Source organism: Gymnoscopelus braueri, assembly GCF_963280865.1.
Source record: "Gymnoscopelus braueri genome assembly, chromosome: 23".
Classification (NCBI taxonomy): domain Eukaryota; kingdom Metazoa; phylum Chordata; class Actinopteri; order Myctophiformes; family Myctophidae; genus Gymnoscopelus; species Gymnoscopelus braueri.
This window is the reverse complement of record NC_137625.1, coordinates 12,683,388-12,700,845: the sequence shown is the minus strand read 5'-3', so window position 1 is coordinate 12,700,845 and position 17,458 is coordinate 12,683,388. Positions and strand designations below refer to the sequence as shown.

General features: G+C 43.0%; 1 protein-coding gene across 1 annotated transcript in view; it reads right to left on the bottom strand.

Moving 5' to 3' along the window:
• apaf1 (apoptotic peptidase activating factor 1) overlaps positions 1-14,299 on the bottom strand; it is a 62,675-nt gene extending 48,376 nt beyond the window's left edge. Inside the window, exons 1-18 of the mRNA XM_080421011.1 lie at positions 14,162-14,299; positions 12,940-13,149; positions 12,326-12,515; positions 10,347-10,544; positions 9,738-9,927; positions 9,320-9,432; positions 9,004-9,135; positions 7,924-8,162; positions 6,841-7,008; positions 6,101-6,232; positions 5,856-5,969; positions 5,151-5,335; positions 4,353-4,479; positions 3,514-3,639; positions 2,344-2,484; positions 2,048-2,173; positions 1,236-1,388; positions 10-138 (exon numbers count right to left, since the gene is read on the bottom strand). Coding sequence (XP_080277137.1) covers positions 10-138; positions 1,236-1,388; positions 2,048-2,173; positions 2,344-2,484; positions 3,514-3,639; positions 4,353-4,479; positions 5,151-5,335; positions 5,856-5,969; positions 6,101-6,232; positions 6,841-7,008; positions 7,924-8,162; positions 9,004-9,135; positions 9,320-9,432; positions 9,738-9,927; positions 10,347-10,544; positions 12,326-12,515; positions 12,940-13,083 — 2,607 coding nt within the window. The 5' untranslated portion in view covers positions 13,084-13,149; positions 14,162-14,299. The remainder of the gene's footprint in view (positions 1-9; positions 139-1,235; positions 1,389-2,047; positions 2,174-2,343; positions 2,485-3,513; positions 3,640-4,352; positions 4,480-5,150; positions 5,336-5,855; positions 5,970-6,100; positions 6,233-6,840; positions 7,009-7,923; positions 8,163-9,003; positions 9,136-9,319; positions 9,433-9,737; positions 9,928-10,346; positions 10,545-12,325; positions 12,516-12,939; positions 13,150-14,161) is intronic.
• Between the last annotated feature and the right edge of the window lie 3,159 nt (positions 14,300-17,458).

The window sequence follows — 17,458 nt, the reverse complement described above, 5'->3', positions numbered from 1 at the left end:
GTGTGGTACCTCCACAGCGTAGTGTGAGAGAGCGATGGCCAGTAGGTTACTGGTGGGACAGGCGTGGCAGTACTGGACCGTGCTCAAACGACTGGTCCTGATCTCCAACAGCATGTCCACCGTCTCCACGTCAAACACCTACCCACAGCGAGGACACGCACATTACAAGTACAACACACTGACATTCACAACAGAGACTGGGGAACAGAGCAGCTTAATTTGCAATCCAGACACACTGTTGAACCTTTCTGCTGGACGGGCTCATATTAAAACACACTAACACACACACACACACACACACACACACACACACACACACACACACACACACACACACACACGTATGCACACAGGCAGTCAGGCACGCACGCACATTTGGTGTTTGCATAGACACCAGATGGACAGACGTGAACAACGGGGAAAATGCTTTCATCAAATTCAGAGAAGCATTTCCAAAACGTTTATAAAACCATTCACCCCATTACACCGGTTAGAATCCCATGTGCATACACACTACGGTAATTGCATCATTGTTTAATTTCTACACTTGATGTCTTTTTCTCCCCAATTTCGCTGTTCTGCCAATTGCCCTTGAACAATGTACTACACTACATGGTCCCTGTCTCTGCCAACCCACACTGATGGTCTGAGGAGGGTGCTGACAACCATGTCTCCTCCGACACACATGGAGGCATCAGCCGCTTCTTCTCAAGGGATTCACGGGGAGAGTGTAACGTGTGCGGAGGAATGCGCTCCACTCCCTGCATAAAATGATCCATGTTTAGTGTGTGTAATGAGATTGACACCGCCCCGTCTTCATACAGACACAAGGTGGCGCCTCGACTAACCAGTAGGAGTCACTAATAGTGCAGTGACAAAGAGCACAATCCCCTGCCGGCTCCCCACCTGCGAACATGACCAACTGTGAAGGAGGTGAACCCCAGTCTCCACAGTGACGGGGTGAGTCCATTTGCCCTGTTTAACTGAATCGAGTGCTCCCAGTTTTTCTTTGGGTTCAGCAGTTAGGAACAGGAAGTGGCCCATACTAGCCAACTAGCCAACACACAAGAGGACGTTGAACGAACTGAAACCAGCGCTCCCCAAAACAACAGGTTTGGGGATCTGTTGGGAATTGATTACATGAAACGGTCACCTGTGCGACTCAATGTTTGCAAACAAATAATTGGTCTATATACGCAATCTACAAATATACACGCAAATACAATTGTACTCACAAAGACAGCATTCCTGGCAGCGCATATGACACGTCTGCCGTCAGCGGTCCAGGTGCTACACTTGACGTGCACGTCGGTCTCGGCATCACTCTCTGGGAACTGGCTCTTAACGTCAATGCTCTTCCACTCGTTGGCTGACGATACCTCAAACAGCTGGAGACACGCACGCACACACACACACACACACACACACACACACACACACACACACATACGCGCACGCATGCGCACGCGCATACACACAGCCAATGTCAGCATACTGTGTATACTATATGACTAATGCATAAGGAGTTCAATTCAATGCACTTAAACCCATTAAAACCGGGAAAGCATCTGTGTCACAATCATTTTAACAACTTTAACCATTATTTTACACTTTGGCTATTCAAAAATAGCAGCATTACAAGCTCATACAGTAGCTATGAACTTGTGGACTTGCTATTTTTTTTATCGTGAAAATGTGTGCTAATCTTTGAATATATATATATATTTTAAACTTTTTTTTTTACATTTTTAACTAAAATCTTTTGGAAGTCCCCAGTATATTTTTATATTTTTTGGCTCCGCGGCCAAATACATATCATTTTTGGGGGTCCTTGACATGAAAACGTTTTGAGAACCACTGATATAGCAAGAAACGTACATACAACTGTTAGGATTTAGAGGACATTTTTAGAATCGGCCTCAGGTCTTAATGGGTTAAGCAACTGCATCGCAACAGGCCTGTAAGCATGCGTAATGTTGCTGTCAGCTGTAAACACAAAAGCATTACTTTTCATGAAAAGGAAAAAATAATACACACACACACACACCTTGAGTGTCCCGTCGCTGGAGGACGTGGAGACGTAGGAGTCATCAGGAGAGAAGCAGCAGTGGTTGACGGGCTCCTGGTGACCAAACATAGTGTTCTGGGAAGATGGCTTGTTTAAGTTCCACAACTACAGGACACACAGAGACAGAGAGAGAGCAAAAAGAGAGGGTTTTTAAAATAAATGGCCACAACTAGGGCTGTCGCGATTATGACATTTTACTTGGCTTTTAAGGCCTTGTAAACCAAAGTTGCACAGGACAGATATGACAAAAACTTAAACAACACACACACACACACCTTGACATTCATGAACTTGTCATTTGAGCAAGTGGCCAGCAGGAGGCGTCTGGGGGTGTTGGTGAACTGACAATGGTTCACCTGCTCCTCGTGTTCCTCGGCGAACATCCTCAGCAGGGTGCCGCCCTCCGCTTTCCACACCTAAAACACACACACACACACACACACACACACACACACACACACAAAGACAGAAGATTTGGATGGGGACTTTCAGGGGAGGTTGATGGCCCAGCAATATAAAACAAATGTACTGCCATCTAATCCAGTGGTTGGTTCCTAACCTCTTTTCTTTGGAGCCCCCCTTCTTACATCTGACACAAACTGAACACGTGTTTTTCAGACATTTCTTTTTAATAATTTTTATCCCTCGATTTTGTAACCCTTTTTTCACCCGGTGCCAATTTGCTAAGTGATCCTGGGCGCTACACTCCCCCCACCAGCCTAGGGAGGCCAGGGCCGAGCTCATGCCTCCTTCAAAGCATGAGAGCCAACTGACCTTCTTGTCACCTGACAGGGGGGAGTTTCCCTGGTTGGACGTAGCGCGTGGAAGGAACACGTTATTCCAACCAGTTCCCTTCCCCTCCATCAGGCGCCCCGGCTGACCAGGGGGAGGCAGTATAGTGACCAGGATTACTACATGCTTTTGTGAGGGTATTAACTGCCCTAGGAGACACGGGGAGAACATGCAAACTCCACACAGAGTAGGCCCTTTCGCCAACCCCACCCAGACATTTCAAGCACTACTAGTATGACGAATAGCAAGATTCCATCTGACTGGCTGCAAAAACTTTTTATAGGGCGGTTCCTGTCATAACGAGTGCTGTTCCCCTGTGGAACACGTGTTACATTAGACCTGCCTTACAGAAGTGGTTCTCAAACATGTTCATGTGAAGAACACCCAAATTCATATGTCTTATGCCGCGGACCCCCAAGATTTTGTGTCAGGGACCCCTATAAAGGATTTGTGGTGTTAAAATATTTCAAAGGTTTTCAACATTTCTCAAAAACTGTTACGAGATTTCTTGAAAATAGCCGAAGTACTGCATATATGGGGTTAAAGTGGTTCAACTGATTCTGATGCTAAATTCAATCATTTAGCCGGGGAACCCCCCGGAACCGCCTCAAAGACCCCACTTTGAGAACCACCGCCTTATACAGTAACAGTACCTTGACTTTCCTGTCACTGGAACAGGTTGCGAGGAGACGGTCGTCGGGGGAGAACGCACAGCAGAGGACCTCGTCGTCGTGGGCCTGCACCTCCAGGAGCTTCTCTCCTGACGTGGTCTTAAACACCTGACCCACACGGGACACAGGGCGGAGGGATCAAAAACAAGCAGAAACATTAACTCTTTAAGACCTGAGAACGCAGCTGTCATTTTTAGATTTCGTTGGGCTATTCAAAAATAGCAGATCTACAAGCTCATAGCGCGGCACCGAGTGCCGCGCTATGAGCTTGTAGATCTGCTATTTTTTTTTAATCGTGAAAGATTTTGTGCAAATCTTTGAATATATATATATTTAAAGCGAGCATTTCTAGCTAAAATGTTATTGCTTCTGGGGATTCTACAAATGTCTTCTAAATCAGTTTAAAACAGTTTTCTGAAACACTTATGTTGCTATAATATTAATGTCAGTGTCAAGGAGCCCCACAACGATATGTATTTGGCTGCGGACCCCCATCTAAAAAAAAAAAAATCCAGGGACCCCCAGAAGCAAATATTTGAGTAAAAAACAATTGCTTTATAGATATATATTCAAAGATTTGCACAAAAAAAAAACGATTTAAAAAAAAATAGCAGATCTACAAGCTCATAGCGCGGCACTCGGTGCCGCGCTATGAGCTTGTAGATCTGCTATTTTTTAATAGCCAAAAGTATAAATATGGATAAAGTGGTTACACAGATGCGTCCCCCGGTCTTAAAGGGTTAAAGGTGCACGAAAAAGTTTGAGAACTACTGATTTAGAAGGCATTTGTAGAATCGGCCCTCAGGTCTCATGTTTTTTACCCTGAGCGTCTTGCTCTCTCCACAGGAAGCGATCTTGGCTCCGTTGTGGGAGAAGCAGGCAGAGTTAATGGAGCCCTGGTGAGGGTGGACCACCAGCCGAGACAGGCTCTCCAGGCTGCTCTGATTCCTGTGACACACAGACACACACACACACACACACACACACCGGGTTTAGCAGAGAAACCATTTACAAAGCTTTGTAAAAAAATCACACCCAGTGTGAAGAGAGTGGTGCCTTTCATGAGTTCATTTCATTAGTTGCTTTTTACAGACTTTGATGACTTCAAAGTATTTTTACTCATTTTAAGTACTTTAAAATGTTTTTACAGATTTGTACGTGTTTTTACTCATTTTAACATCTTTTAAGTATTTTTACTCATTTTAAGTATTTTTACTCATGTAAAGTATTTTTACTCAGTTTAGGAACTTTAAAGTATCTTTACTAATATTTAAGTATTTTTACTCACTTTAAGTATTTTTACTCATTTTAAGTATTTTTACTCAAAGGTGTGTGTGTGTGTGTGTGTGTGTGTGTGTGTGTGTGTGTGTGTGTGTGTGTGTGTGTGTGTGTGTGTGTGTGTGTAATTAGTGTAACTGGTTGCATCTTTGTGTTGCTATCAGCCGCAGCTGTTGAGGCTGTGCTCAAACATACAGAGAGGCCGTGCTCATACGGACACACAGACGGACGGACGGACACACACCAGGACAAAGTCAAGCGTAGGAGTGGTTGGCACCACTCAAAAAAACAATAAGAACATTTCCATGCAAGATCAAATGTGTGGTTGCTTGTTTGCATACAGCCAGTCAAAGTAGAGTCTCCCCTTGCCGGCGGCGTCCTGCGCCTGCCGCATGGCCTGCCTGTAGACCTCGGAGGTGTGTGGCTGCGAGAGAGCCAGCTGAACCACGTCAGGGAGCGGCCGCTGCTCCAGCTGGTGGCCGTTCTGCGACAGGAACTCCTGGAACTGACCTCGCACCTCGCTGTTCTGAGGGGGGACACAAAAGACAGGCGCACGTCTTTCACTTTCATCAACTTTATGATCATGTGTGGAAAACTACATCTCCAAAGTTCTTTACACAAACGTGTATAAAGGTTGTTTTGTACGACTTACATCTGGTTTTGATGTGTTTATCATAACTATACATTTGTAATATTGTTGCTGCCGGGGCAGAAACCTTATATTTCAACTTTTTTATGTTTTTATGTAAATGAATGTCCGACCTACGTGGACGTACAAGAGTGACGCGCAAAAGCAGCAAAAATATCTATTTTTGATATTCAAGCACAATTTTGAAAGTGAACGTGGTTAAGTGTGTCTGTGGGTATTATAAATGCTGAAGCAAAGAAAAGCATTAACAACATAGTGACTAAATAATAACTACATTGAGGTTCTTTCCATTTCCTGAAAAGTAACGCTGTTTCCCGCCGACAGCAACGATATATCAGATAACATAGCAATAGATAACTAGAAAATGAAACAGTGAAAAAATTTTACGGCTCCTCACCTCTTTGTCCAGAATGGTTCCATACTCCACATAATCATTGATGAGGTGAGCTGGACCCATTATCTGAGCCTTGGTTTTGACCCAGTCCAGTGAAAACATCAGAGAGTACAGCTCCTACAGAAAGAGAGGGTTGCATGTTGGACGGCCTATTTATCCTGTTATCTTTTCAGTCCCCTCACATATATTGAAGTTAATCTCTGAGAACATTTTGTGTGTGTGTGTGTGTGTGTGTGTGTGTGGTGTACCTGGGAGAGCTTGGCGTTGGCCATGTGGTAGATGAGAAACCTGCACCAGTAGAGACATTCTTCATCTCCTGTGGTGGGAGGACCCTCTCTGTAATACTGCTGGTATTTACGGACCACCTTAGCGTGGAGGCTCTGAACACACACACACACACACACACACACACACACACACACACACACACACACACACACACACACACACACACACACACACACACACACACACACACACACACACACACACACACACACACACACACACACACAGGTCTGACATTAACGGTTGCCTGATACGTCTGAAGCCCCGGCTTGTGTTGGCTACAAGTCTATGCACCTCACCACCGGCAATGGTACCCCTATGCAGGGCAAGTAGAAATGTAGATGAAGCAAGCCAATTTGAGAAGTACTTGCCCTCATGCCCTGCAGGGCAAGTAGGAAAATAAATTAGCGTCATGCACACGCACGCACGTTTCTAGATCGGCTATTTTTGCCATTTCTTTTACGTTTCTGAAAGTATAAAAAACACTTACGTCATATTACAATATTTTGATATTACCAAAATCCCAGACAATATCTAGTCTCATATCAGGCTATTGATATAATATCAATATATTTCCCAGCCCTACTGCCTAGGAGTAGGGCTGTGGTAAGAGTGTCCGTCCGCCCTGAGACTGGGAGGTCAGGGGTCACTTATGGGTTCCCAAAGCTACTTGTACTCCCTAGCATGAACGCCTTCTAACCTCTAGCTGGGAGTGGTTCTGCTCAGCCAGGAAGTCCAGTTGCAGGTCATGGAGGTAGTAGAGGTAAGGTCGGTGGTGACAGTCCCTGAAGAGCAGCGACTTGTTGACAAAATCCTGTAGGACGTCTTCCACCTCCTCCTGCTCCAGGTCCCACAAAACACAGAGAACCTGAGGAGAAAGTTACCGTACTGTTGCTCCGGTACATTATGATTATGCATCTGCGATGTGACTTGAGTTAACGTAATATTCCATGTCTCACTATCTACTGTACACTTACTTAATTGCAGGGTTCAACAATCTATCTCTATAGCCAATTTCCAATACTAAAATTTCTGCCTGGCTATTCAAATCTTTGAATATGTATTTCTGAAAGCGAACATCTTTAAAGGTTCTATGACATTCATTTTCACTTTTTTAATTTTTTATGTTTTTTTGGGGGTTTTATGACCTCAAATACACCAAAAAAATCTGAACTTTGAACATTCAGTGGATTTTCTGTGGTCTGGGGTTTTCTGAATAATTAGGCTGAAAAGTAATCTGAGCTTGGCCCTTCGACAGTGAGGTCACAGTCGATTACTCCCGCCCACTCTCCTCCTCGCCCCTCCCCTCCCCTATCCTTTCCTTTGGGGGGGGCGGAGCAGAGAAGATGATTGACAGGCAAAATCCCTCACCAGCGACACCCGCAGGCAAAGATTTATTTTTTCATTGCAGTTGAAAAGGCTTTAGAAATGTGAGAGAAAAACACCTGCCATGGATCAATGGAGAGGAATTTTTTGTTAAAACTTTCTATACACGTTTGAAGGACCATGACAAAGACTTATAATGTGTGGTAAAACTGAACGTCATGAAACCTTTAACTCAAATCTTTGCTTCTGGGGGTCCCTGGAACAAAATATTTTGAGATGGGGGTCCACGGCCAAATACATATAATGGTGGGACATGAAAATGTTTTGAGAACCACTGATATAGTAACACAAGTTTTTCAGAAAACAGTTTTTTTAATTTATTTAGAACACATTTTTAGAAGGTCTTAATCTAATGTGTTAACATCAGTTGATGATGTGTGACTGTGGGCATGCAGACCTTGGCAGGTACTTGAACGTCCTTCTGCAGCACGGTGAGGTCTCTGTACAGGTCCCTGTGCTCCGCGGGGAGGACCTGGATGCTGGCGTCCATGGCCTGGTCCAGGGCCTCGTAGTCGTAGGACGAAGACTTCCTGATGCGCTTGAAATGCTTCTGCTGCAGCTGCCGCAGGTAGTACGCCCAGCGGTCCGGGAAGTCCCTGAGCAGAGCGCCGATCAGTGAGACCACCAGAGGCGAACCTTTAGGGGCCAAGAGGGCAGGGAGGGACGGGAGAGAGGAAGGGGAGGAGGCAGAGAGTCGGTAGAGGAAGGTAGAGATCAAATGTAGTTGGTACAATATAGCTTTGAAATCCTATACTGTACTTGAGAAGTATTGGATGACAATTTTCAAGATGGAGTTTTTCCTCCGAGGGGCAGGTCTACTGTTCATTAACCCATTGAGACCTGAAGCCGATTCTACATGTCTCCTAAATCTCAACATTTTTCTGAAAAACCTATGTTTCTATATCAGTGGTGCTCAATCTTTTTCATGTCAAGGACCCCCAAAATGATATGTATTTGGCCGCGGACCCCCATCAAAATATTTAGTTCCAGGGACCCCCAGAAGCAAAGATTTGAGTTAAAAATGTTCGCTTTAAAAATTAATATATTCAAAGATTTGCACACATTTTCACGATTTAAAAAAAATAGCAGATCTACAAGCTCGTAGCGCGGCACTCGGTGCCGCGCTATGAGCTTGTATATCTGCTATTTTTGAATAGCCCAAAGTGTAAAATAATGCTTTTTAGCTCAAATCTAAAAATGACACAGTTCCAGGTCTTAATGGGTTAAGAACTGTTTTAATTCATATTTAATTTGCATGCATGACTCGTTTTCATCTTCCCAGACACACAAACGTACTCATCGCACTGATTTCATGTTGAACGCAACTCAACGCGAGTTGGTTAAACTTCAGGTTGGTTGTGCTTATGATTGTCCAAGGCCAACAGTGTGTACAAGGCCTCGGTGTGCACAAAATGATGGATATCCATCATGGTGACAGAGAACTTGAATCCCTGCTGTTTCATGTGTGTCTACGTACCCTTACACTCTCGGACAAGGCTACGAGCCTCCTCAGGCAGTTTGTGGGGTTTACTGTTGACGTACAGAGCAAAGACCTCCAACGACTGGTCTTCATCCAGCCCACTCTCCACTGCTACCTCGTACTTGCCACCTATTTCACATAAACACACACAAGTATAGGACAGGTATTTTAACAAACAGGCTCGATGGAAGTACCCTATTGACATAAGAGTTAAGTGTATTCGGACTAATCCGATGACCCTAAATACGACACAGACTCAGGCCTAATACTTTGCACATACACAGAAGTTAGAATGCCCTTCATATGAACGTACCGCTAACAGAGTCAGCGAGGCTTCTGTCCCTGGTGGTCAGAAGGATGCGACACTGGATATCAAACGCCCTCAGCACGCCACTCTCCCAGATGTCATCTAGAATCAGCAGAGACCTGAAAACACACACGCACATAAAACTATTATACAACACAGTACTCAACAAGTATGTTGTGGTGTCAACAGCCAGTCAGTCACCAGTTCCCCTCCGCACTGAACACGCACCCTCAACCAACCAGTAGGAGTCGCTAGTGCTAGTGCAGCCAGATCGACTCAAACCTGCTGTGGTCAGGGAGCGTTTTACCTCTACGCCACCAACAGATGTTTATTAAACCCATGACAGCAAGGGATCAGCAACAACGTCAGTATCGACATCAGTGTCATGTGGCTGTGTGTGGAACAGCTATAGTGTGTCACTCACTTAGGGTACTTGCGAAGCATGAGGAAGCGCAGGCGCTCCCTGGCCTCGTCCAGAGAGCTGGCGGGCCGGGGGACAGACTGAGGGTCCTGGCTCTGCTCCAGACGGAAACACAGGGACTGGATCTTCACCAGCAGGTCTGCTTTGTCCAGCTGGCCAATGGACAGCCAGTGGACGCCTCCCGGAAAACACTCTTGGGACAAGATCAGGAGAGGAACGCCAGGTGACTCGGTGTTCATTTAACACAAAGAGTTAGAGTATACAAGTGGAACCAAATGGACCCGTACGATATTCACACAGGAATAAAATAAAACAAAGAGTTTTGCTCAAAACAGAGTTTTGCTCAAAACAGAGTTTTGCTCAAAACAGAGTTTTGCTCAAAACAGCCGATCTACAAGCTCACGTGTCTCATCATGAGGAAACATTTTGAAAGTTAAAGTGGCTAATTCTGTCTATTGGTTTTATAAATATTTAACTAATGAAAACAGCCTGTGACTAAATAAAACCTCCATTGAATCCTTGGAAGACAGGTCTTTTTTTTCTCAATTTACTGAAAAGTAACAGATTTGGACATACAAGGTTTCTGCCCGACAGCGACAATATCTATCTTACCTTCAATGAGAGCCTGGTCCCGGACAGCCTCAGCAGCCAACACGGACTTGCCCGAGCCCGCCATACCGAAGACGGTCACCCAGCCAGGTTTTTCCTTGAGTCGGTACAGTTTCTCCCTGACCCGGTTCACCAACTGCGGTCTGTTGACGAACACCACGGGCCTCTGGGGCACGCCACCCTCACTCAGAACCGCGTGCACTGTTAGAGGAACCAGTCAAGAGGTTGAGGGACAGACAGAGAGAAAGAGAGAAGCGAGGAATTCATTTAAAAACAAAGTCCGTTTTCAAATTAGGCCCTCAGACAGACTCTCTCTGTGTGTGTGTGTGTGTGTGTGTGTGTGTGTGTGTGTGTGTGTGTGTGTGTGTGTGTGTGTGTGTGTGTGTGTGTGTGTGTGTGTGTGTGTGTGTGTGTGTGTGTGTGTGTGTGTGTGTGTGTGTGTGTGTAGATAGATATGGATTGTACCCAGACAGAGCCATGTGGTGCATACATGTCTAATAATAACACCTACCAAAAACACAACCACATCTGTTTTGTATGAAGACCACACCTCCTTTCTTAGGCCAGCTGTCACTAGACACCCTTTTAACAATAATAATAATAATAATAAGTTCTTATCTCATTCCTTTCTATTGTGCTGTTTTTTTTTATTGTAACACCTTCTTAGCTCATATGTTTTTATAAAAACAATTACATATTACCTTCTGTTCCTTTGTATCTTTACAGTATGTTTTGTCATTGTGATCTTTGTCTTCTTTTCTTTTTTTCAAGCGCATATGAAATGGGTCTTCAACGTTTTCAGGCCAAGGACCCCCTAGCTGAGAGAGAGATGAAGCAGGGACCCCCTCTATATTGTATAAAATTGTGTTTCAAATTCAACTTTTTTCGTTTACATGGTCTGCTCTTTTTTCCCTCTACACCTATACCTCTTAACCAAAAATAGCCGATCTACAAGCTCACAACGCCTCGCAGCGCGAGGCGTTGTGAGCTTGTAGATCTGCTATTTTTGGCTAAAGTTCTCCTCAGAAAAGGGATGCTAGGGTTCAAGTGGTTAAGGTAAAAAAAAAAAATCATATCACATAAAGATTTGGCGGACCCCCTGTAGTAACTCTGAGGACCCCTAAGGGGTCCCGGACCCCCTGTTGAAGACCTCTGTGTTAGATAAATAAACTTCACTTCCAATGTTTTTCTCCTAAACACCTTACCGTACTAATGTAGCAGAGTAGGCCTGCCTCAAAACCTTGAAGACTAATATCTCTGTTGGCCAGGGGCGAATTCCCCTTTGGCTGAGAGGTAGATGTTTGGTAGAAGACCCATGCTTGAATAAAGGCGGTTACACCGTGAGCTTTTATTTAAATTTTACCTAAAAATGTAGTGTAGTCAAGTCAAAGAACAGATATATATTTTTTAAGTTATTTAAATACAGTACTCAAGTATATGTACTCCAATACTCACAAAGGTAACCGGAACGCTCGGCCAAAAACACACTCGTCCCCATTTCTTTTTGCGGCCTGCTCGCCCCTTGGGTTCATGTATTCTTGTATTTGTTTTGCTGAGGTTTAGTTTAGGAATAAGGTTAGGTTTAGGCATAGTTTTACTGAGGTTTAGTTTAGGAATAAGGTTAGGTTTAGGCATAGTATTACTGAGGTTTAGTTTAGGAATAAGGTTAGGTTTAGGCATAGTTCTACTGAGGTTCAGTTTAGGAATAAGGTTAGGTTTAGGCATAGTTTTACTGAGGTTCAGTTTAGGAATAAGGTTAGGTTTAGGCATAGTATTACTGAGGTTTAGTTTAGGAATAAGGTTAGGTTTAGGCATAGTATTACTGAGGTTACGTTCAGGAATACCTGGTGGTGACCGTTCCGAAGTCGCCAGATTTTGACCCGGGGTGAGCGTGTTTTGTGGGGCGAGCGTTCGTGTACTCCTCACACACCTCTACTGATCATTTCCAGGTTTAAACACCACACAGCTCTCCCCATCCTCACCGTAGGGTGTGCCCCCGTCAGAGAAGCTCTTGTGGCCCTCTGGGGAGGCCAGAGGCAGGTTGTTGTGGAGCAGGTTGGCCAGGTCTCCATAACTCTCCCTGACCAGAGCGTTGTAGAAGGAGATGTAAGCCCGGTTGTCTTTCCTGAGCAGGAGCTCCAACAGAGCCACAGCCTGGTCCCTCCTGGTGGGCTGGAGAGATGCGTCAGGGAGGGAAACACATTTTACAAATCGTTGCTGTTGGGCAGAAACCTCCTATCTCTCCATATCTTAACTTTTCATAAATTAACGCCCTACTACTGGATCATACTACCGCGTCACAAAAAAGTATCAAAAGTAGCAGTTCTGCAAGCTCGTTTTGAGCCGACACAAATTTCGATACTTATTTTGATTCCTGAAAAGTAACAGTTTTGGACGTTTTGGTTTCCACCCGACAGAGACGATATCAACCACATGAACCCTAGCCTCGTTTACCAGCCTTTTTCACGGTTGATTTGTTGATCATATTATATATAACTAACACTTTTTTTAAAATAAATACTAATAAAATGTCCTTCCCATTGATTCAATTAATCGAAAATGTCATCAATGAAATAATCCCCAAGAAAATACTCACCAGACTCCTGATCCTTTCCTCCTCGTCAGCTGTCAACACTCCGTCACTGATCATGTGATCCATCAGGTAGGCAGCCTTGATGTCCTGCTCCAGGATGGGACGGGAGCGGAGCAGACAGCTCCGTGCCCCTTCCTCCATCGCCATGACAACAGGACGCACCAGTAAACACAAGCCTCTTCGAGAGGCTGCTGGTGACAGGAAGTAGTTGGTCTTGAATGAAAAGACGCCGGGAGAAAGTCAGGTAAGAAGAACAGATGATTGTCTCTGTCTGAAAGCACCAGACAACGTCTAATGTCACTCAATACTCAACATCAAGACCTGAGGCCCATTCTACAAATGCCTTCTAAACCAGTAGTTCTTTCAAGATTTTTCAGAAATGTTAAACAAATAGCAAGCTCGCAGCCTAGCACGAAGTGACGCGCTGTGAGCTTGTATATCTGCTATTTTTGAATAGCCAACACAAAAATCTAAAATGACAGATGCTTTCCAGGTTTTAATGGGTCAATTGAAGCAATCATGGAAAAAGTATTTCATGAACATAAATCCCTCACACTGCTCTTGCTCGGCGGCATCAGGTTTTGTTCAAATTCACAGACGTTTCGGTCCCTCTGGACCTTTAACAAAAGTGTCTTACTACTTTAACAAAGTGGATGTGCAACTTATATTTCCTTTGCATAGATTATGAATGAATGAAATTATGAATTGCTGTGCATTTACCACATTGGCGGAATAAATAAATAATGAAATCATGAAATACATAGATAAATACCAACGGTGTGAAATGAATCAATAAAGATGTGAGATATAATACATCTAATATTTTTTAACAAACTACTTCACTCTATTTTAATTTTTCTCCTAAAGGCAGCAGCTGGCCATACAGCTAGCCTTACAAGACAGTCATATATTATATGACCGTCTTATGATCCAGTCAGTCAGTAATCAGACAGACAGACAACTGTTACTGTATGAGCTGAGCTATTTGACAGCTGTACAGTGTGCATGGCACTGTGTCAAATGAAACAACTCTAGATTCGACATGTTGTGTTTATAATGTTGCAGATCTTTTACATTATTATCTATTGGTTATTTATTGTGTTTACAATGCAGAACCGAGTTAACTCACAGTCTTGAGCTGCCTGTGGTCAGACTTGACAAGTTGCAACTTGACGTGGAAAATGAAAAGAAACAAAGAGACTGATCAGCAATAAACAGTACTTACAAGTATAGTCTTTAGGTTTAATGGCGAGACCCTCTGTCGAGTAGCCAAAGATCCACCAAATGAACTCTAACAATTACATTCAATCTAATGTCATTTGTTCCGTGTTGTTGTTCCAACTCCACGCCCATACATACATACTGAGCTCACAGGTTTAAAATCTGCTTCCTGATTCCCAACAACAACAACTTGCCCGGTCGGTGCGAAGCAGCCAATGAGGGGACGAGCTACGTGACCACGTGACAGAATGAGCTCATACAAGCCTGGGCAAAGGCAACATGCTGCCTGGTGATAAGATAACACGGGCGCGCGCGCGCGCACACACACCTATGACATACACACACAACTGATGCTCTGATAATGAACTTACTCTATGACCCAAAACCCATTTATAGTGCAAACAGTGACCTACTGTACAGATACCACAAGGTTAAGACATCAATGAATGATGCAATATGAATGACACTTGAAAACAATTAACATGCTGTGCAGTGTTGGGAAAAGTACTCAAATATTTTACTTAAGTAAAAGTACCAACACTGCAATTTAGAAATACTCTGTTGCAAGTACATTCAAAATATAATTGAGTAAAAGTACTAAAGTATTGACAACATAGTATACTTAGTAGGGTAAGAGATTTTCTTTGGTTAAAATAGCTCTATATTCTGATAGTACTCATTGCTATAGTGTGTTTATTCAGTAACAGTGACTATCACGTCTCTGCAGCTCTTTATTAAACATAAAATGGATTAAACAAGTATATTCAAGTGATTCCAAGATGATATGGAAACATAAAATCAATATTTCACATGGAGTATCAAATCCATAAAGTAACGATTACATCATAACAAGACAAATGGTACCAAGAAGGTGTATGAATATTCAATACAATCTTTATTTCATTTGAGACCCAAGGGCGATCCATATCACAAATAAAAACACCATACAAAATACAATACAAGAGGACAACATATTAATATAGATTATTATTATTATATAATTGGAAGTGATGACAAAACATTTAAATGTCACTTGGAAGGAATGCATTGCTATTTATACAGATTAATAAAACGTGTTGAACTACTCTACTCCTAATCTCTTTGCCAAAAATGCTCACAACACGTTGCGACGCAGAGAGCTTGTGGATCGCTCATTTTTTCCATATCTTCCTCATTTCATCTCTCTCACTACGAAGCCTCTGAAAGTATGCTTCCAATGCCTCCTTACTGGGAAAGTCAAAGAACTTTGGTGGAGGCTCCATGGGTGTTTTGTCTGGCTTCATGAGTGTTTGGAAAAATGTAGGAGGAGGAAGGAAAGCTGTAGGAGGAGGAAGTTTGACTCTGGCATATCTCTCGCTAATCCTCTGAAAGTACGCTTCCTCTGCCTCCTTACTGGCAAAGTCAAAGAACTTTGGTGGTGGCTCTATGGGTGTTTTGGCTGGCTTCATGAGTGTTTGGGCTGGTTGCGGGGCCGGCTGTGTTATGGCTGGCTCCGGGGGGGTTTGGCCTGGAGCTTCTATAGTGGTTTCCTTTTTCAGTTGAGCAGCAATCTGAGATTTCGGGACGCCTAGTTTCTTATACCTGATGGGCCTCCTGTTTAGCTGTAACAGAAAATGTATTTGATTAATATAACCATCTGTATGTACAGCAAGACTTTCACTAAATTATTATGCACCAGGTATGTACTTACCTTTGGCATTTTAATCATCAAGGATTCGTCTATATATGGTATAGTGGATGCGTCTATATATGGTATAGTGGAGGTAGACGGGAAACCGGGAGAGAGAGCTGGGGAGAGACATGCAGTAAAGATAGTCGGGATCAGGACTCGAACCCACGATGCACTGTCAGGCTAAATTGGAGCCTAAGTGCCCGGACCGCCAGGCAAGCGGTCTGGGCCATTTAGATCTTTTTTAATTCCGTTTCTGATTATTAGTTGTACAGTTGGGTGATCGGTAAAGGGACATTATCCAGTGTATGACAAGATGTAGACTGGAACCCAAGCCACAAATTCTTGATCCACAAGGATGCCAATTGTGTTTTATAATTTTGAAATTTATTCCATTCCCCATTTAAATGTATTATTATTTTTGTGCAATCTTTAGATTAAATACTATGCAAATTTAGAAAATTATCAGGAAATTATCAATTTTTTAAAAACAAAACTAAACAGGTTTACCTTTAAAGGAGTCACTGTATTTTTCATGCTGGTCTTCGGTGCCTTCAACGAATCTACTGTACATACAGAAAGACACCGTTAATCACTTTCAACCTGGCGTCCCTATTTTGCGCATGTCATTATAGGTGAAAATGTTCAAAAAGCGCAAATAGGTGATCTACAAGCTCACACCACATTGCATGCGAGCTTGTAGATTGGCCATTTTCTCTATTCTGATCTACTGTGAGCTCACAACGTGTTGCATGTGAGCTTGTAGATCGGCTATTATTTGTAAAAAATAGGGTAGCTAATATAAGTAGCTACAATACTTGTGGTTGTAGCATTATGATGAGTGGAAAAGCCTACCGTTTCTCATGCTTTTCAGCAGGAATGGTGGGAGAACCTGCAAACAGGGTATTAGTCCTCATCAAAATGCAGAATGGAAGACATCCACGCATGCATTTTATCAATATTTCAAATGCAATACAGAAAGTTTAAAATAGTTTGGACTAGGAGGTTACATTACTTCCATTGCTGCGTTTAACTTTTTGATCACTTTCATACTTTTGAAGCTATCCCACTTCAAAGCTCATGTGGAACTCACAGTCTGTTCAGCTTTTCCAATACACACTAATTGTGTTTGCATAGAGGAGAGAGACGGAGACATGATGTAAACTCACTGCGCCCACAATGTTTACACTACAGAAATGTTTTTTCCTCAAGTACAATACAATAATGTACAGTAATTGTACAATGCACAGCATAACTATGAGGTACTTACTTTACTTCCATTTGTTACTTCTACTCCACTACATCTCAGATGCAAATATTGTACTTTTTACTCCATTACAATTACAGCATTTGACAGCTTAACTTACTTGTTACTTTGCAGATTATTTTATCAATACAAAACAACTGCTTAAGTCCTGTGTCATGCGAAAAAAACAAATCTACAATGTGACTTTTTTAAGTTTGAAAAGTTTTGGAAAATTGAGATGCAAAGACAAACACTGCCTGAGACTGATTTTTTTTTTTTTTACCACGCAGTTAGTTATTCTTTGAAAAATAGAAATAAAATATTCTCATACCAAGGATGGTAGATACGTTGGGGGGCACTTGCATGCAAATGTTTTCAGCATGGCT